Below are 20,974 nucleotides of genomic sequence, written 5' to 3'. Positions count from 1 at the left end.
CTCTTGGCATTCTCTCGATGAGCTTCAAGAGGTCGTCACCTGAGACGCTTTTGCAACAGCCTTGAAGGAGTTCCCAGAGGTGTTTAGCACTTGTTGGCCCCTTTACCTTCACTCTGCGTTCCAGCTCACCCCAAATTCATTGAGAATCTATCAATGTAAATGGTCATGAAAATAAAGAAAACACATTGCATGAGAAGGTGTTTCCAAAATTTTTGTCTGTACTGTATGAGTGTATGACCAAAGTAGAGGTGTATCCACTTTCTGAACTTGTATCCAGTATCATGGTGAAATAAACTCATGAATGAGTAAAGAGTGCGCAGCCAATCAGCAGGCGGTGGGCGTGGCCTACGCGGACGAGCTCCGGTTCCCCCGAACTATCCCAGGACTTTCCGAACGTACGAGCGCGCGCGTTACGTAAGCCCAGCCGTTTTACTGCGCGCACACGTTACTGCTCGGCACAAGGACTAAATCTGGAGCGAGTCATGATCCCCCCTCGCACCCTGCGCATCGAGACGGGCACCGTCACCCGCGCGCTGTACGTGATAGGGACGGAGCTGTGCGTCAATCCGGGCAGGTGGGGCAGCGTGCGCGCCTCTTACTTACTTTCTTTGGTTTATGTAGCATTAAAAGACCTCAATTTGCACAATTTTATTCTGTTCGGAGCTATTCGTTGATGCCAGTTCTCTAACTTTTTTTTTTTAATACTTGTCTCTTATAGTCTAGTACTGCAGCAGGAAATAGGATGCAAGTAGTATATTTCAAAAAGGAAGCTTGTGCATGAATTGATAGAATCAATAATTTAATAATTGTTGCTTCAAAAATGTTTCCTGAATGTGTAGAAGCCTAAATGATCCTATTTGCTGGAATGACTGTAATAATGTCTTTTCCGGCTGCAGAGCCCCAGTGTCGGCATGGCCCGTGGCCGAGCGTGTGCATTGTAGGTGCATGATGGTAGAAACTCCAGATTCAGGGGCGGAGCAATGGCCTGAATTCCCAGGTCGGGTCCCAATGTTGCTGAGATTAGGTGGAAAACTTCTTGGTAACACAAGACCCCACTGTGCCGTTGGCACCTGCTGTCTCTCGAAATAGACTTCATGAGTCATTTTGAAAAAGCACTGATAAGAACTGTCCGCCCCGACAGGAACGCTCCCCCCGGGGCCGCTCGCTTCTCTGTGGACAGCACCCACGCAGTGCGATGCAGAGTTGTTCCGGGCATTCCGGACGGGCACGCGCCGCCCGGGCTCTATCCCCTCACTGCTGCCTCTGTGCTATTCATCACCATGGAGACCATCAGTGAGCTTGCCAATGACAGCAAGGTAGGTTATCCCTGGCATTCTCACTGACACAGCGGATAAAAAGCTGCAGATTGCGAGATTATAGGGCAGCTATTTGTCTAGACTGTCTAGGCTGATCAGTGAAAGTGATTGTCATTGTGAAACACTGCAGCACAGTACACGGTGACACAACGAAACGTGTCCTCTGCTTTTAACCCATCACCCTTAGTGAGCAGTGGGCAGCCATGACAGGGGTATGGGGACGGTGCTTTGCAACCTTCTGATTACGGGGCTGCTTCCTTAACCGCTAGGCCACCACTGAGACACATTTGTCTCATTGGCATTATTTTGGTGCTGGTTGTAGTGTCTCTGTTTGTGTCAGCATCTAACGATATAATTAGCTGAAGTTGATGACAGTGGCAGATCGTGTAGTAACGAGGTGCTGTGTGTGATGATTGACAGAAATGTGTGTCTGTGTTCTCCGACCTTTAGTCTGAATGGCATGAGGCAGTATTGCTGCTGGTGAGTAGGGTGGTTCAAACCCCACTTACTACCATTGTGTATGTGGGGACACTACCATAAGTGTCTCCCGGGAGACTGTCCCTATAACGTATTGTAACGTGACGTCACTCTGGATAAGGCCATAAATGCCATAAATGTAAAGTAAAGACTTAGTAGATGAGTTGAAAATGACACTTGACAATGCAAACTTTTTGTAGCTCTCTGTGACGTTTTATGGAGAAAAGAATAAGGACCTGGGGAAAGCGGTCGTGCATATCACTGCAGTGGGTATGTTTGCTTCAGGCACAAAAAAACTAATAATTTTTTCTATCTGCTATAGATTTTGTGCAATGAATTATGGAAAATGATGTACTGTACATGCAGAGAGGTACACCAGCCCTCTCTGCGTCTGAATGTTAAACCCTGCGTGTTTTTACAGAAATCTCTCTAGATGTGGACGCCGATAGAGATGGTGTGGTGGAGAAAAACAACCCAAACAAGGTCAGAGGGCGTGTTCGTATTCATGTATGGGCACATCTGTCTATAGATCTGTGTACACATTACACAGATCATAGCATTAGCATAGCATTACCAAAACCATTTTCAAGAATTTTCATGAAACTGTATGTAATAGAATTTCTATTAACTGCATTAATAGAAATGCACACACTGCCTTGCCTGTGAAAAAAAAAATTGCAGGGCTCTTGGCAGTGGGGTTCAGATGGACACGGGGCCGTCCTTTTGGTGAATTGTGACTCTGAGTCAAAATTCAGGAAGAAGAGGGACTGTGAGTCAGACGCTATCGTTAAAGTGTCAGGTATGAATCATTTAGGCTCGGACATGCATAACATACATGCAGGATATGAATGCACACATAATATAATGCATAAGTATAATGCATGGTTCATGTGCCTCAGATCTGAAGGACATGTCCCACATGATCGTGCGCACAAATGGGCCTTCTCAGCTACCAGAAGGCTACAAACTGGTCCTCCACATTTCCCAGACCGATGCAGAGAGTGTCCGCATCTTCAGGAGAAGATCAGAAGGCACCCACGGCGTCATCAGTAAGTCCGTCAGGGACTTTTATTAGGAACACCTACTGCTGGAGTGTAGAGGTTGAAAAGTGGGATTGGGAAAAAAGAATAACTTGACCTTTTGGCATTTACAGGCACGCTGTTTTCCATCTTTGTGAAGGAGTTTCCTGTGGTTCTGAGCAGTGACGTGTTGTCTCAGGAGGTGCCCTACCTTGGTGGCACCAGTGAGGTGGAGTTTTTTGTGGAGGGACTGAGATTCCCGGACAAGGATTTTGAAGGCCTGGTTACCATTAACCTCAGTCTACTGGAGCCCTGTTCTGAGGTCAGCGGCTTGCAATTTGTTGGAAAAGAATCCATTTCTATTTTTTAATGGTCAAATAACGTCTTTGTACATTGTACATTTCTCTATTTTAATGGTCGTGTAGGTCCGGAATCTCTCATAAGCATGACTGATGGACAATTTTTTTGTCAGGAACATGAAACAACACAAAAACAACACAACATCAGCATCATAACTAAGCCAGCAGTACTGTTTGTTGGGTGCAAAAAAAGGGATGACTGGTGCAGAAAAACAATTGGTCTCAGTAACTTCGCCATTAACCTCCACCCGTGATTGCATTGGCTGTGACTTTTACTCACACACCTCGGCTTCCTCTACAGAGCTGCCGTTTCACCCATGAGTAGCTCTGCGCCCCTGCATCAATAATGCATTTGTTATTTTCAGAACTTCCCTGAGACGCCCATCTTTACCGACAAGGTTGTGTTTCGTGTGGCCCCCTGGATCATGACACCGAATACCCTTAAGCCGGTGGAGGTGTTTGTGTGTTGGTAAGAAGTGATGAACAAGTACTACATTTACTTTGTTTCTATTTTTAAAAAGCATATAAATGTGTTATAATACCAGGCAATAAGCAGCAATCCTCAAGCTACCTGAAGCAGACATCTATGCATTTCATAAAAAAAAAAATCCATTCCAAATTCAGTGCAAAGTCCAAGTTCAAACACCAGTTGTTCCAAAGAGAAAGACTCCAAGTGCTCCAAGACTCCATCATGCCTCCTGTCATTCACAGATACATTTAGCATATTGACTGATACTATATGAAGGCTAATCCTTTCCTCCATCTGACAGTACTTCAGATAACTACCCATTCCTGAAAGGCATGAGAAAACTAGTGGAAGACAGCGGGCCCAAGCTCCGAGTGTGTTCTGAGAACATGAATCGAGGCGACCGGTGGATGCAGGTAGGATGTGGATGAAATGAAGCCTGCTTCCTTACCTGCTGAGCCATCATTGCCCCTAGACTATGACTTTAGCAGTGTGTGCTGCCATTGGTTAAGAATAATTAAGAATAAAGAAAAGAGTGTGGATATATCACAAGTTGAGCTATGTCACATGATTCCATCCACGTGACCGGGAGCAACACAGTGATGAGGTAACGCGACTCCCATAAATTGGCAAGTTGACCACTGCCATTCACCTTGTCCCAAGAGTAAGATCTCTCGTGTTTGGTCTCCTCTCCTATCACCTTTGCCTAATCATCCTGTCCCTTCCCAAATCCTGCCCTGACACGAACATCAACATCTGTGTGCTGTTGCGGTTATGTTGTGTCACATAACCACAAGATTAAATGACACTGGTAGATGTTTTTAGTAAAGTGACCAGTGGCTGTACAATGACGTCCTGACAGAAATGTAAGTGTTTCCTAAATTCACCTGGATCTGTGCACAGGATGAGTTGGAGTTTGGCTACATTGACGCCCCACATCAGGGTTTCCCTGTGGTGTTGGACTCACCACGGAACGGAGAGCTGGGTGACTTCCCTTATGAGGAGCTTCTGGTGAGGAAGCTGGCTGTTTATGAAATGCAAATTCCTGCAGGAAAGAGACAGTTTCCTGAAAGCCAAGCTCCATTTGTCTCAGGGCCCAGACTTCGGTTATGTGACCAGGGAGCCTTGGACTGAAGAAGTGACAAGTCTGGATTCCTTTGGGAACCTGGAAGTGAGTCCTCCTGTGGTTGTGAATGGGAAAAGCTACCCACTGGGCCGGATCATCATAGGAGTTGCTTTCCCTACGTGAGTACTGGTGGTCAGACCTCAAGCTATGGAGCTCATTTATGGAGCGACACAGGAAGAAAAAAAACTGTATTCTATAATTGGCATGTATGCCCGGTGCTTGAATCTTTATGCCGCGCACTCACCATTTAGTACCATATCGGTATAACCCAGTGTTCTGCCCAAACCTCTTTAAAATTGAAGCTGTCTACAGTACAATGCAGTATGCAAGCCCCAGCAGTGTCTGAGGAGATTCTCAGTCATCCAGGTGAATTTGTCTGAAAGCTGAGTCATGGCAACTGGACTTTCTTTCTTTAATGTAGAGACGTTACATCAACAGAACTTTGTCAATCTGACAGATCTGACAGACTCAACTTTCAGACAAGCCACAGCAGTGTCCAATGGATCTCAAAATCCAGTTTATCCTGAAATGAAATGCTTGCAAGATGCCACATGTCCAGTTGCCATGACTGTCATCCTGATGACTTCTCTCCTCTTTAGAGTGACTCAGGGCCGCAACATGACCAAAGTGGTGCAAGACTTCCTTTATGCACAGAAGGTTCAAGATCCCATCAGACTGTACTCTGACTGGCTGGTGGTTGGACATGTGGATGAATTCATGACCTTCGTTCCAGCCCCTGACAAGAAGGTAATAAGATTTAACAGATCTTCCACCACCGTGAGTTGATTTCATTTCAACCTCAACATTCTGCAGAAAACCAGAATAGTTAATAACTACTTGTTTGCTGTAATATGGCTTATTCTTAATGAATGCAGGGGTTCCGGTTGCTGCTGGCCAGTCCTGATGCAGGGTACAAACTCCTCCGAAAGGTGCAGGAGGAGGGTCACGGACAGGCCAAGCTGTTCGAGGGTGGAGAATGATTTTACCATGGTGTTTACTTCTGCTGGACACTGATAGCTTAAGAGCTTTTATTAAGCCCAGCTCCTCTGCCTCTACAGGGTTAGAGGACGCAGACGAGATCACAGTGGATGATCTTCTGAGCAATGAGAAGCTTCAGGCAGAGAACAGATACGTACAAGTACGGGGTGGCTGATTCTGTCAGATTTATGGTGTCTTGATATTGGATGCTGGATTTGCCAGTTTTGTGTCTCTTTACTGGCACAGAACTGCATCGACTGGAACAGAGACGTGCTGAAGAGGGAGCTGGGTTTGGATGATGAAGATATCATCGACTTGCCCATTCTGTTTACAATTCTTGAAGATGATAGAGCTGCAGCGTATTATCCAGATATGGTGAGATTGCACATCATGATGCATTTCACCGATTATCTTCTGTACCAGGTTATGCTGTGAAGATGTGTGCATTTGCCCCGCCAGGTGAACATGATAGTGCTGGGGAAGAACCTCGGCGTGCCCAAACCGTTCGGACCCAAAGTGAACGGCCGCTGCGCCCTGGAGGCGGAGATGTGCTCCCTGATGGCGCAGCTGGGCCTCAGATGCACCTTCATCGACGATTTTGCCTCCTACCACAAACTGCTGGGAGAGGTGCACTGTGGCTCCAACGTGCGCAGAGAGCCCTTCAAAACCAAGTGGTGGAGCCTGAAGCTGTGAGGCAGTGAGATTTAGAAGAGGCAGAGAATGAATGGTAGATATCAATGTGTTTTTCACAGCGCTATAATAGATGTGTTAGCAAATCTTCTGGATTACAAGACAATTTAAACCCCCTCCTAACATCAATGCATATCATCATCTCAGGGCCATGCCTGCAACCAACCATGCAGATAAATGACCAATGTTTTAAATGGTTTAAGTCGAGACATTGTCAACACTCCCCATGTGCCACATATTATATAGCACCATCTGCAGTGCAGTTTCAGCTCACACTAACTTTACTGCTAAGAAAACAAGTCTGCTTCAATGCAACAATCTACAATCTAATGCAACACCCTCTGCATTGCAGTGTGAAATTTATTTTATTCAGATTAACTCACTTTAGTACACAAACCTTGATAAGGAGTCTTTGTTCTCATGAGGCTCTCAGAATTGAAGCGTGTTGGCAAAGTTTCTAAAAGTGCCTTCATCCAATAAAAATGTCCACCTGATGTGTGTTGAGCTTGTGCTCAGGTACTGTAGTGGGCTATGAGGGAAATCTCCCACTTCATGGTTAAGGAAGGTGAGTGAGTCAGTAAGCCTGGAATGGGGATGGACCACAAAACATACAGCATCATGTGCCGTGAGCAAGACTGAATTCAAATAAAAGCATTGTCCAGATGGATATTCCTCAAGAGCACAGCATTTATTTTTCACACGTGTGTAAGAATGTTCCTACCCTTTTCCTACGACCTTGTGCAACAGTGTCACAAACAAGAACTTATATACGTTATTCAGCTTTACTTTATTTTTTCTTTTTGTCAGTATATACACATGGGAGCAAACAATTATTTACAGACAAAAGCTTTTGTACAAGGACCTACTGAAAAAGAAGATGTACATTTGAAAGACAGGCGCATATTGCAGGCCAGCTGGGAACCTGTGTGCAAGTCATCTGCATGTAATTGTTGTCGACATTAAGCAACACAGCAGATGCGAGGATGTAAATGGTGTGAACAGTAATACACCAGCACTCTAATCAGACCTGGCCATGAACAGCAGGACGCGTGGTTTAACTTGAGGAAAAGCTGTTCAAAACAGCCCAGCTGGCATTTTATCTAAGACCAAAGATACTCACAGGAATCAATACAAGTATATAAATGTTCAGTGTTTCGCATTTAAATATAAATAAAAATAAAAAAAACAACAACAGAGACATAAACCTCCACGAATTCAAAAAATGCGGAACTTGACATTCAAGTTTAACTGCAAACGCAAATCTAGATAGCAGACAGGAAGCTTGTCTCAGAAACAAGACATTCAAAGACCACATGAAACGCAGAGATGTTCTGGTTCTGAAAGAGGAACAAAAACCTTTTATACAAATTCAGATATTTAGCTGGAAAGAAGAGAACACAAAAGCATCTGAAGTCCATTTCACAGAAACGTCAACTGTGACATCACAGCCATTTTTTACAGACACGCATCCCCAGCAACAAACCACCGAGATTTACATTCAAGCAGCTTTCTGGTTCAACATCGCACAAGACTCACAGGGGAAGAAAGAGAAAGAGAGAATTGAATCCACCTTCTTCCTACGGCTTCTCCCGTTAGGGGTCGCCACAGCAGGCAGTTGATTTGGCAAAGATTTTACGGCAGATGCCCTTCCTGAAACAATCCTCCTCATTTACCCGGGCTTGGGAAACACACTGTCACATGCATCCAGACAAAAATGAATATATGATGAAAACATGGTTTATTTGCTAGTGCTAAAGACTTCCAAAACACAAAAAAAAATCACGAGAAGAATTGATCTGAAAAAAAACTCCTTTGCCTGTAATGAGAATTAAATTTCCCATGTAGCCTGTGTGTGATTGGTACGCTGGAATTGCTTTTTAAATGTGAGAGCCATGTTTCTTTGTCATGTTCAATGTAAATTGGGAATAACTTATTTGCAATCAGCAACAATTCTTTAGAAAGTTGTTGTAGGAAGAATATGTTGTGTGCACTGTGCAAATTTGTGTCAGTTTAAGTTCATTCGTCTCCACTAGCAGAAATGCATTTGCTTTAAAAAAACACAGAGAGTCTAGGCTGTCTGATCTCAACTGAGAAAAAAAAAAATGTGATTTTTTATATCAACACAACAATCAGCATATCAAGCAACTAAATGAATGCTGAATATTTATCAACGAGTCATGAGAAAGCAATCACAACGCAGCTTTTTAGAGGCTGATGTTGGAACCCTAGTTTAGGGTTCTATAGGAACATTGGGGGGGATCCTGCAACATGATAAAATTATATGTTTTACTTTATTACACATGTATAGCAGACAAGAACAAGTTCAAATAGGCCATTGTTTTTTTTAAAAGCAAGGCCCGAAACGCAATCCAATATCTGTCCCTAGTAACAAGCAGATTAGGCAACCATGACTGTCGCAGTGTGTGCTGCCATTGGTTGACCAAATTAAGAATAAAAAAGTGAAACGTTGCAGACCTGATGTGTAAAAATAACAATTGACCATTAAATAAAGAAGCATATTTTTTACAGGCAACTTTGAGACAAGTCACAGTATAGCTTTACAATGGAAATCTAACAAAACGTACAAAAATTTGACACAGTTTTTGGTGTTAAAAGATGAATCTGCATCTAATTTAAGAATATCATTCCAATGTATTGAAAGAACACCCTGATATTATTTGTCATCACTAATTCTTTTCAACAGTAATCCTCATCCTAGAGTTCATACCCCAGTTTTCATCAGGCAGTTTCATCACTGAAAAGTGTGATGGATATTCGTTATGAGACTGAATCTCATGGTCTGTTAGCATGTAGCCAGTATCAGCAGGTAGTGACACTTGCCTTGAGTAGAACAACATGGCTGAAATGAATAGGCCATCTACATAGGCCATCTTTGTGTGTGTCAACATTGTGTTATCTACACAGTTACTAACAATTAACAGAATATTGCTGTGTTTTTTTTGGTTTCCTTGATCAATCGATTGAGAACAGACAGCTTGAGGTGACAAATTCAGCGTCACTTAAGGGCACAGTTGTGATGAGAAGGGAAACGAAACCAGCCAGGCCAGTCTGAGTGTGTGAGAGATTGTTTACAGGAGTCGGATTTCAGTGTCTACTGCTTACATACCACCCAGCACCGCGCTGAAATGACCTTCTGCAACCCCGCAAGGCAAATACATGAAATCCCAGGGTGGGAATTCTGTCTGGTTGAGCTACTCGTGAAAAGCAAGGGGAAACACCTTTGAGATGCTTAATGGCACTTTCTGTATACTGAAGGCTATTAGACTATGACCTTTGGATAAATAAATATATAAACAGACTGGAAAACATGAGGATCGCACCATTAGTGACGGAACAGACACTGATGCTTACAGACACGGGTTCAGCTCTGGGGAAGGAAAACCGGAGGGTACGACACCATCTTCATTTTCACGGGAAAATGGCAACAGGCCATTCCCCACCCTAACACAGCCACAGCAAGGCATGCTGGGAGAGTGCCTATGGGGCTCATTTGATGATGGCTGAAGGTACATGTTCACAGGTCACTGGGTGGCCACGTAACATGGGCCCGTCCCCTAGGGCCTTGTTGTCAAGGCGACTAGCTGTCTTCTTCCTCTGTGTCTCTGGAGGAGCTCACATGTGCGTATCTGGTTTCCTCTAATGGGTGTTTTTTATGGGAATGCTGTGGACACACAATAATAAAAAAATTATCGAAAGTTCTATGGGCTTTAAGCCCAATTTCACAACATAATTTTTTTTTAATATAAACGTGAAGCAAACCTAAGAAGTTAATATAATCATTGTATCTATCTGTAAAATATGTCATGAAACATATATCACAGTAAGTTTCTCATATCAATGTGCACTACAAAAAAAAAAAAGCACACTGAACACTTCCAGACCCTTGATGTACCTGGAAATGGACATCCATGAAGTGAACAGTGGGGAGAGGCTAGCAGTTCTGGACAGGACAGGCATGAGGACACACAGACAGACGCACAGAGCAACAGGATGGACAGGGTTAGTAACAGGAATACATATTTTCTGTTGCTAACCTTGCATTGTTAGACAAATAAACGGTGTGTAGTAGGGATGGATATGGACAGATTGTGTATTAAAAATAACTATTTTTTAAATTAGGGCTGAAAATATAATCACTTGTATCATTTAAATGCCTGGAATTCACTTTCAGTAGAATTGCCCAGATATTGTTTGATGTGGTATACGGTTATGCTGTATGTTGATCTATCTGTAAAAAGTTTATTATACAACTTCCTGCTTCAGTGCCTTTGCTATGGATGCATGTTACCCTATCAAAACAGTTACATTTAATTGTACTTATCAAATTATATACCGCAAAACATGCTGTCTATGTTTATATATGGCAATATGAATTTTATTCCATATCGCACAGCCCTAATTTAAATGTAATTCCTATTATGTGTATGTCATACAGTTGGAGATCCATTTGTTAGAATAACAGCTTTCAGCAGCCACAAGGGGGTGATATAAACTGGGCCTTATACTGTAACCTTGCTTCTTCCTTGTATAACACTGCATACTGACAAGCCTTCACAACGGATATGTTTCAATTGATCAATAAGCAGACACACAAGTGTCTAGTGTAGTGTTGTGTCATCAGAGTGTGTCTTTCCCTGACTTTCTCTCTCACCGATGATGACTTGTAGTCATGTACCCGCTCTGCTTTGGCTCGGATGTCACAGCGAACAGGTTCAGAATGCTGGGGCCTGGCAGGTGCTGTGGCACGCACACACACACACACACACACACACACACACACACACACACACACACACTGAGTGTAAGTTCTATCAAAAACATCAGAACAAATTGGAAACACTAAATTGGTTCAGTAAAATCTCGGTCTGACCTGGGGAACAGGTGGACCCATCCTCTGGCCACGAACTGTAGGGGAAAGAGTCTCTTTTGTGTGGCGTCCCTGAAGAGGACAGACTCTCCTGTAATAAGCCAGAGATACTTTATTACAGACACCTACCCAGTATTTACACAAACTCATTAGTGTCATTTGAGGTGTTAAATTTAATCTAATAATCCGCACATCGCAATGCAGATGTGGTTGATTCTGCATAATCAATTCTGCATAATCATCATAATGACGTTGCTTGGTGAAAAAGTCTAGTTAAAACATAGTGCCAGTAGTGATTGTGGCTGCCTGTACTGAGAATCACACTGCTCCAGATCGATGTTCAAAACCGCTTGTTGCTGTTTAATGCTCGTCGCTGCCGACTGAACGCTGGAGCTGAATGGGTGTGTCTGTGTTCAGTTCATGCTCACCTGACACAATGAATGCCAGAAAAAAGCCTGGTTCAGACATGGAGGCCTCAACTCTCATCCCACTGACGTATTTGAAACATATAAATTGATAGGGGTGCATCGTGATGCATTGAGGTATTGAATTGAGTTGGTGACATGATAGTCGTAATCAAATCGATTTGTGAGACCAGTGAATGCTCACACACTCTAAACATCTGTGTCAAAAGCAACAAAAGCAACCCACCAGGCCAGTGTCGTATTCCTCCAGAGCCTCAGCCTCGTTCTCCTCCACCACACTGGCAAAGCTGCTGGCATTAGATGAGGAGCGGGACAGATCCTGGGCCTCAGGTATGGATGGAGCTCTGCAGCACATGAAAGAGCTGCACCCCCAAGTTATTCTGCTTGTAAGCCGTCCTTTCCCATTCACACAACCAAATGCCTGCGTTTACAGTGGTCCAAAACACAACTTTAATGGATGGTTAATCACCTGTTCCTAGTGGTGGGCATCTCTGGGGAGCTCTGATTAGACGAGTTCTCTGATTTGGGGTCCTGTGAGACGTGGCCGCTGTCAGGGGTTTTTTGTGTGCTTGGAGAGACATCCCTGCTACTGCCGGGGACAAGAAATGAAAATGGACATGAGCAATTGCATGTAACGGCTTTATTATTATCCAGAGATGGTAATTCTTTGTTCTCAGATCCCCGAGAAGCCTGGTCAAATTGTCTGTCTCACCTCCTCTCCTGCACCTCCTGGATGTTCTCTATGCCGATAGCACTGCTCCTCCTGGAGCTAAAGGGACCAGACTTCTTCCTGGTGGGACTTTTGCCAGGAATAATCAAAGACTGTGGGAGATAAGGATGTCTCTTTCAGCCACGGCACGAAGCCCCAACGTCACATAATCAATACGAGAGATCTACTGTCTACAGCACAAACACATGACAAACTGATGATGATTTTTTTTTGTTTTAATCCAAATCTAATCCAATTTTATTGTCTGAAAGATCGATAAATTAGTGCTACTCCTTCTGCAAACTGAGGGCTGGTGCTTAATGAAGTTGATCTGAGAAACTCTGACAGTCACCCCTAGTCTCTGTCTGCTGGCAGCAATTTAAAGACTCAATCAGGCTGACATTTCAAGGGTATGACGCAAAACGTCTCAACTGCTTATATCGTCGGACAAGTCTTACGGCCACACTGTGACCGAACTGCAGGGGTTAGTGTCTTACAGATGTGGCCAATAATGTAAAAATAGTGACAGACCTTGTTAAAAATAATCATTATCAAACATGCAAACTAATGGGGACACAGAAAACAATGAGAGTAGTAGGGAGAGTTTTACATGGACCTCTTCTATGGTTCCTATCCCTATGGCACTGCCGCGGCGTCCAAATTTACTGGGACTTTTCCCTGGGATAAGCAATGACTGAGCCACACAGTGGTGAGAAGAGCGTTGAAAGAAAGACAGACAGAAGGAAAGAAAGAAAGAAAGATAATGGAAGGAGGATGAGAAAAGAAGACATTGTGAAATTTCATGCAGCCAGTAGCTTAAACAGTAGCATATGACAAACTACAAATATTGCCAAATAAAAACTGCAAGTTGAAAGCATGAACCAGAGGTTTAGGTTAGCACACGACAGCAAGTGCACAGAGACCCCATAAAACGAGGGAAGGGGAAAAGGTCACAATGGTAGACAAGATCATTCAGCAAAGAAACAGGGTCAGAGAAGGTAAAGAGAACTAGAGAGAGAGAGAGAGAGAGAGAGAGAGGAAAAATGTGTACAGATCTTAAAAAAGCATCAGACATTGGGTGGATCTGGCAGGTCTTTATGAAACATTGAGCTTTATTTTAATGGTACTAAGAGCGTACATCTTCAGGAAGATATTGCTTGGTTCATCCTCTACTCCCATGTGCCGCTTTCTCCTGAAATGCTCCTCCCTTGACAACACGGTAAGAGAGTTCTGTTTTAAAATGAACTTCAATTTCATCTGTGGGTCTGTTTGAACCCACAATTTAACTCATATCCCATCAGCAGGGGGCAGTGGTGGCCTAGTGGTTAAGGAAGCGGCCCTGTAATCAGAAGATTGCTGGTTCGAATCCCGATCTGCCAAGGTACCACTGAGGTGCCACTGAGCAAAGCACCGTCCCCACACACTGCTCCCCGGGTGCCTGTCATGGCTGCCCACTGCTCACTCAAGGTGATGGGTTAAATGCAGAGGACAAATTTCACTGTGTGCACTGTGTGCTGTGCTGCTGTGTATCACGTGTGACAATCACTTCACTTTCACATTCCAGCAAATGCAACAAATGTGACACTGAGACAACTTATCTTCACTGAGAACCTGGGTAGCATGAGGAAGTGCTCTTTGTTGGCTCTGTTTATTTATATGTCCAAATTCTAAACCTGCAGCAGAGTGTTTATGACTGCTCAGCGGCGGTTCAGCTAGGGCCACTGGGGTGAGCGCCATCTGTCTACATCTCCATAATAAGTCAGTACTGCGGGGCAACCACTGGTCCTGTGCCGGTCAAGCGAACTGCAAGTAACAAGAATAACTGGAACCGGGAGCAACATGCGCGGTGCTGCAGGTACAGACACTCCCGTCACATGCCAAGTGCTCACTGATGAATTCTGCAGTTACACAACCAGGGCTCACTCTTCCAAAGCCTGTCTTCAGAAAAAGGCTGAATGACATGAACTTATCATGACCAGAGACCTTAAAGCCTTATGAAGCACTATGGCAGCTCTTTATGAATACAAGACATATAGCAACATCTTGCATGCAATAAACAAACAAAAATATTACAATTCAGTAGTATTAAACACCAGCTTCCATTTCATGGTAAAAGAAAATTTGTATTTCCAGAGAATTTCAGTTTCAAATTTGCCATATAGTGATTGCTAGGTTGCTTTATATTGGAAGAGCTCATTTCTATTTTTGAAATGTATAGATTCTGTCATAGGTGGGCTTAAAGCTCAGTGCCCTGGAGCTCCTTTACCCCAACCAAAATAGTTACTTACTATCCCGGGTGTTTTGGGGGTATCTGGTGGGTGTGTGAAGCTGCCGCTGTGACTGGTGGAAACAGTGTGTGGCTTCTTGTTACTGAGGCCCATGGCGTCCATCGACTGGCTCCTGCTGCGAATCACCCGCTACAAAGAAAAGACGAACAGGCGCACTGAGTCCGCAGTACCACCAGTGAACACTCAGGGTCAGGCTAGTGCTGCAGATGACAGGAGACGAGGTTGAGGTGTTCAGAAAGGAAATAGGAGAACTATAAATAAAGAATGCAGAAACAAAATGATTGCTAATTAATTGTGAATGCATGAAAGACACAAAATTTGTCAAAATTCACAGAAACATCAAACAAGTTAAAATACAAATGATATAACAATAACATTTTCATTTAAGAAGGATTCACCAGACACTGGAGGGTAGGGTCCACAGCAGAAGATCCCAAATCTTTCCATTTTTGGTGAGATTTGGTTGAGCTGATCATCTATTTCCAGAACTCCATGTATTTACAGTTGAAGCTCTAATATAGCCACAGTGCGTTATTGCAGTAAACAAATTCTCTTTTTTACAGAGGACGCTGTATACAGCACTAAGGGGAGTGAAGGACCCTTGTGCGGAACAGAGGCTCTCCAGCACAAAAAAAGCACAAGACAGGGAAACGCCCTCAAGGTTCACAGGAAGTGTGGAACCCGACCCAATATGCCTGTTCTGTTCCAGGTAAGTCGCTCTGGATAAGGGTGTCTGATATATGCCGTAAGGTAAATGTATACTGGAAATAAAAGTCTGGGGATTTAAGTGACACTACCAGTCATAGGTTTCAGCATCTTTAACTTCAGAGAAGCCAAAAGTGTGAAATGCCATCACAGCAAAAGTTAGTATTTTTACAACATATGAAAAAAATATGAAACATTTATTTACATTTTCTTTAGTTTATTACATAACATCGTGTGTGGTATTCCATAGTGTTGTGCCTTCGGTTTTATTTTACAATGTAAAAATAAATAGAAATAGAGAGACCCACATACGAGTAAGTAGTGTAAGTGTATAAGCTCCACAGGGTGTGAGTAAACACTGTGGAGAGAAATAAATGAATAGCTGAAAGAGGGCGCACAGTCGCCTCCACAGATCAGCTCTATAATGAGAACCCATTAGTGTGCTCATCAGAGACCCATGATCACAGCTCGCTGCGCCCCAATTCATGGCTCTGAGCCCATCCACACACTCTTAATGGATATTGATGGGGTGTTTGCGTCAGCGACTGAAGAGCAAATGTAAGTTATGTGTACCAAGTGTAGGAAACGATTACAAAATGCAGACTGGCAGTTGCTTGATGGAAGAAACTGAGAGGAAGAACTTTTGCTCAACAAGAAAAAAGCCGCAGGAAGACTTCAACTGGGCATGAATTATTTAACATGGTTACATTAAGGCATTTTAAGCAAAAAAAGCTTGGAACTGATGTATGATTAACAATATATATCACCATTTTCAAATAGGAATTAATAGGCATAGACAAAAGCAGACAGGTTCTAATAGAAAGCACCACAAGATGAAACTTTTATTTGGAAAGATCAAACAAATAGACAGGCAAGTAAGGGAACTTGTGATATCTGTAAAGCTAGAACTATTTTATTACTAGTATTACGCTAGTATTTTTTTAATAAATAAACACACTCAAAAACATATTTCTGAAATAAGATACAGATATATACGTGCAATAACAATATCATAAATCTCTCTTTTTTTTAGATAAGGGATGCACAGCAGGCTCAGGGGATTTGTGTTTTTGGCATCAGCTTACCTTAAAGGACTCAAAAAAGCCTCCACCTCCACCGCCCCCATTCTCCAGTTTATCTTCATCGCCACCGAGGCCCATCATGGACTGACTGTTGATGTGAAGTTCCTCATAAAGGGTTTCCAACAGGGCAGTGCGGGTGCGCTCCTGAGAACAAATGGTAAATATGAAACAGGATCACCTCGTTGCTTACATAAAATAACACGTACACCCAAAATGGAAACCTTAGATGTCTCACCTCTAGCTTGGCAAACTTCTCAGCTTTGTAGCAGGCGTACTCTGCATTGATTAGCTTCGTAAAGAGAAATTCATGAAACTCTTGACCCTAAAAAGCAGCAAGGCAGGAAGAGGGATGAATATATTTCACCACACCACACACAAACCTTACTCAGAAAATACTACCTTTTTAAATATCGCAGGGTCTGGGAGAGTCGGCCCGAAGAAAGGCACATCATCTCGGGCTGTCACAGACACCTGCAACATGAGTCCAACAGCACATAAATCTTCAATTTGTTGAACTGCTACTGGTCACAGATTTCTCCAGACTCTGTTACTGTATTGGAGGAATAGATAGCATTATTCCAGAAGATGCTGCCACATTGGCAAAGCTGCTTAGGTGTTGGTGTAAAACCTTGCACAGTTGCAATCTGGTGACTGAAGGTCATGTTGAATAGTTTACATAATTGATACTCATCAACCATTCAGTGATGAATTAAGACAGCACTCCCATCAGGACAGAACTGGTTCTTCATGGAATAATGTTGATCAATCACATCACTTTGCATTGATTTGCAGTGACCTTCACTCTGAGGGATCAAGTGTACCAAAACCATGCGGCAAAAAGCTCCATAAAGTAACTGGTTTATCAACTCAGTGGCCCCTTTAAATTAGTCATCTGTCACATGGACAAAAGAACCACAGAGAGAAGTTTTATGATTTAGGATGTGCAAAATGTCTACCTTATACAGCACGTTGTCGGTGCAGGCGTTCTCCACCTGCACAACCACGTAGGCATGCAGGAAGTTTGATGCAATCATGTCCGGCACAAATGGTGTGTTTTCCTCCTGGAACACGATGGCCACGATGTCATTGCCAATGTGTCTCTTTCGCTGGAGCTGGCGACACGACATACTTGATGTTAATGTCTACTGGCTGAACCAGCGACATGAGAAGAATGACAAGCCAAGACGCTTGGCACACAGGATCATATTTTTCCTTTCTTTATGTTCCAAGCACACATCAATACTTGGGATAACTTTTCAACACATACAGTAATGTTTAATCAATTTTGTTAACAAGAGATATGTATAACCCTATGTCAAACATTGATCGAAAGATGATTTATCTAAACCATTTACTGCAGAATGTCCTTATTTCCATTAAACAATGAAATTATGTCGTATTGTTCTGTGAGCAGTAGCACTTTGCAGATTTTGTTTCTTCACAGAGTTACAGTTCTCAGCAGTTCTCCAAATATCAAGTTTTTCTGAAATCCACTTTCACTTTTGTAATAATTACTAGTCCCTTCCTGAACAATTCCACTACTGTCTACAATGTTTGCACAGTATTGTGATAATAATTGACCCTATTATTTCTATTTTGGTACACATCTTCTGATACCTGTTGTCTGTTACATCAGATTAAAAAAACCTGCAGGGACAAGGCGAGCATTTGGCAGATGCAGCCACTGTAAATAGCATCGATAAAAACGAAAAAGTGCTTATTGATTTACTCCCTAATATATCAGTGCAACTATTGACTATGTCTTTTACTGCTGGATCCTTCCAGGTCAGTGGCACTGAGAGACCAATGTAGTCACTGGTGCTTTTCATTTAGAAATTGTGACCTGAAACAAAATTGAAATGAAATTGAAACCAAAATGCATAAAAAAAGCTTCTTCTTCTTCTTAGTTCCGGTTTCTGTGTAAACTTGTAATTATTACAATTATTATTAAACAAATAATAGGTTTATTAATAAAAAAAAAATTAATTGTTAATATGCTTCATAGTCTGAGAGGCAGCTAACTTAACTCAACATAAGAAGCAGGCATGACACACTTGACACTTTCCAATTTCAAGAAAATTTTTCTTCCCTCATTTGCAGAACTATTTGCACAACTAACTGAAAGTGTCTGTGCCAATAAAAACATCTTCTCCAAACATCTGCATCAATACAAAAAAGAAAAAGCTAAACACAAATTCTATTAAAATGTAAAAGGTGTCAGCATTGTAGAGATGACCAGAGCACACGACGCAAACAATTGGAAGACATGCTGACAGTCACCACATGTGCGAACACAAATACACATTATAATGAAAGTAATAGCAAATTAAGCAAATTAATTCCAATTTCATCAATATAAGTACACAAAGACTAAATTAAACAGTGAACTAAATTAAAGTTCTGCTGAACTTTAAAAAAAAACTTTATGAAGCATTGTAAAGTGAGTGGTTGCCCACAACATAAAATGATAATACAATGATCAAATACAACCTTTACACAAGGGACATGATGAAAGTTTCCCTTAAGCTGTGTGTACAGTGTGGGGGGCACATGAGACTGTGGGAAGGGCTGTGGGATGGCTCTGTGGTTTCATGCAAGCGCAGATGGCCAAAGAGCAACGAGGGTGGCACTGCCATCTCTGACAACATGACACCATGTGTCTTAATTAACTGGGCATGAGGCAGGTCAACCATGCCAGCTTTCATGGTCACACAACTCTGCTCTCTGTCCAGCCACACAACACCCTGCCTGTCTTTATAAACACAAGCTTTTGTCTTATGGAGTCCCATTGTGTCTTCTCTCTCCATTCGGCTATGTTTACCTTCCATCCTTGGTCCAGCTCTTTTGTCTGATAAGATAAATGAGGCCGACTCTCGTCATGACAATATATCCGAGGGTAGAATCTGATCTCAGAATCACCCAGTAGCTCAGGGTAAGAGAGAGATAATCGTGTAGGACAGGAGATAAACTGAGAGATGAATGACAAGCATGTGAGCTCTGAGCCGTGACATCAGATCTATTCTAGGAAACTGTGGGTTTTGTTGTCGAACTACCTAGTGAGTCACTGCGGGACCCTTGAGGATCAAAATAATTAAAGGGTGTGATGAAGACATGTCCCCCGAGAATTTCTGCCACTTCTGATTTACAACCCTGACCCCATTCCTCATATATGTGGCAGTCATAAGGGGACAATGCTTAAGATTAATGCTTTGACCATCCTGCTGCTCAGGATAAAAATGATTACTTTGTGACCATACTGATTTACTTAATTTCTTTGTAAAGTGTGAGAAATTTAAGTGGAAGTTTCACATTAAATGCAAGTAATAATATAATGTTCTTAAGCCATTTTGTTGTCATTTCTAATAATTTTTCCTGCTAAAAGGAATTTTTGTGTTATTTAACAAGTTGTGACTTGAAAGTGAAAAGTATTGTATTTGTCTGTGTAGGAACAGTTGGGTCACAAGTGAACTTCAATTGAAGATAAACATAGGTTTCAGAGAAAAGTCAGTGAGGGGATCTGCCCGTTCCTTGAATTCTATATCATGCTGTGGGTTCACAGTTAGTGATGTCATGAAAATAGGAACTTTTGTTTAGTTATACAGCAGCATCTTATGCATTTCTAATAGAGATAATAAGGTACCTGCTGTGAGTCTCCCTCGGTGTAGGGCAGCTTAGTGGACACGTGGAACATGATCTCCTTGTTGTGGAAGTTGTGATAGACAGACTCTGTGCCTGTCTGACCATGGGTCACATCCAGACCACCTCGGAAGCTGAAGATTAGAGATGGAGACGGAGAGTTAACCTTCTTGCATCCACCCCTACTCCCGCTCTTACATTCACACAAGAAAAAAAATGCCCTTGAGCACAAGTCTGGGTGCAACCATGGCATCCCAACACAATTACTCAACATGAAGGTGTCTGTGCCACTGTCACTCTGAACTGCCCATGCATCATTTTAAGGACTTGCCTGGCAGTAGCTCAAGAACCTGTTTAATGATGACGGTCATTTGAGAGCTTTCTGTTTCCCTTTGAGGGTGTAAATTAACCTGGAAACTTTGGCCAGGCTTCAGAAAGATGAAACCAACAGACTCACCCTTTGAAGTCGCGAAGGTCAATTTTCTCTCCGAGAAATTCAAGAAATTCCACAAAAGCAGGACTTTCCTCACTGTTCCCAAACAGTTCCTCCTCTGAGGTCTGTAAGAAGGAAGCAGAAAAAACAAGGACAAAGAAGTTACATGTAATTTTGACCCTCAACAAACCAAATGTAACAATTTCCTGAAATCACATTTGAATGGGCTGAGTTGCAGCAATACACACCTGGCCAAACTTCTGATATATAACTCCAAATTTGAAGTTGTTGCTGATGACGTGTTCATCAAAAGTGACAATGAGCCTCGAAGCCTGAAGACAGAAAAATTATAAAGATGTACATGGAGAAGACTGCAA

The 20,974-nt window shown here is 42.6% G+C and overlaps 2 protein-coding genes across 11 annotated transcripts in view; one reads left to right on the top strand and one right to left on the bottom strand.

Moving 5' to 3' along the window:
• The first annotated feature begins 376 nt into the window (after positions 1-376).
• Positions 377-7,103, top strand: LOC114800417 (protein-arginine deiminase type-2-like). Its single transcript, XM_028997767.1, has 16 exons — positions 377-574; positions 1,142-1,316; positions 1,994-2,063; positions 2,215-2,276; positions 2,475-2,592; positions 2,693-2,842; positions 2,947-3,134; positions 3,537-3,640; positions 3,942-4,053; positions 4,541-4,648; positions 4,731-4,882; positions 5,363-5,510; positions 5,639-5,732; positions 5,822-5,901; positions 5,988-6,116; positions 6,201-7,103. Exons 1-16 carry the CDS (start codon positions 483-485, stop codon positions 6,432-6,434), a joined length of 2,016 nt encoding a protein of 671 aa, XP_028853600.1. The 5' UTR covers positions 377-482; the 3' UTR covers positions 6,435-7,103.
• Positions 7,104-7,199: 96 nt separating this feature from the next.
• The window catches only part of rap1gapb (RAP1 GTPase activating protein b), a 74,493-nt gene continuing 60,718 nt past the window's right edge, over positions 7,200-20,974 (bottom strand). For 8 of the 10 annotated variants that reach the window (XM_028997764.1, XM_028997765.1, XM_028997759.1 and 5 more), the window contains 15 exons: positions 20,846-20,929; positions 20,622-20,722; positions 20,169-20,298; positions 17,485-17,640; positions 16,928-16,999; positions 16,764-16,850; positions 16,532-16,672; positions 14,742-14,870; positions 13,070-13,147; positions 12,457-12,566; positions 12,214-12,333; positions 11,971-12,106; positions 11,323-11,410; positions 11,104-11,189; positions 7,200-10,113 (listed from right to left, as the gene is read on the bottom strand). In XM_028997764.1, coding sequence (XP_028853597.1) covers positions 10,030-10,113; positions 11,104-11,189; positions 11,323-11,410; positions 11,971-12,106; positions 12,214-12,333; positions 12,457-12,566; positions 13,070-13,147; positions 14,742-14,870; positions 16,532-16,672; positions 16,764-16,850; positions 16,928-16,999; positions 17,485-17,640; positions 20,169-20,298; positions 20,622-20,722; positions 20,846-20,929 — 1,602 coding nt within the window. In that variant the 3' untranslated portion in view covers positions 7,200-10,029. The remainder of the gene's footprint in view (positions 10,114-11,103; positions 11,190-11,322; positions 11,411-11,970; positions 12,107-12,213; positions 12,334-12,456; positions 12,567-13,069; positions 13,148-14,741; positions 14,871-16,531; positions 16,673-16,763; positions 16,851-16,927; positions 17,000-17,484; positions 17,641-20,168; positions 20,299-20,621; positions 20,723-20,845; positions 20,930-20,974) is intronic. The other 2 variants (XM_028997761.1, XM_028997762.1) reach the window with 1 other exon arrangement.

The sequence above is a fragment of the Denticeps clupeoides genome, chromosome 12 (assembly GCF_900700375.1).
Source record: "Denticeps clupeoides chromosome 12, fDenClu1.1, whole genome shotgun sequence".
Classification (NCBI taxonomy): domain Eukaryota; kingdom Metazoa; phylum Chordata; class Actinopteri; order Clupeiformes; family Denticipitidae; genus Denticeps; species Denticeps clupeoides.
Note: the sequence above shows the minus strand (reverse complement) of the source record. Positions and strands in the feature narration are given on the sequence as shown.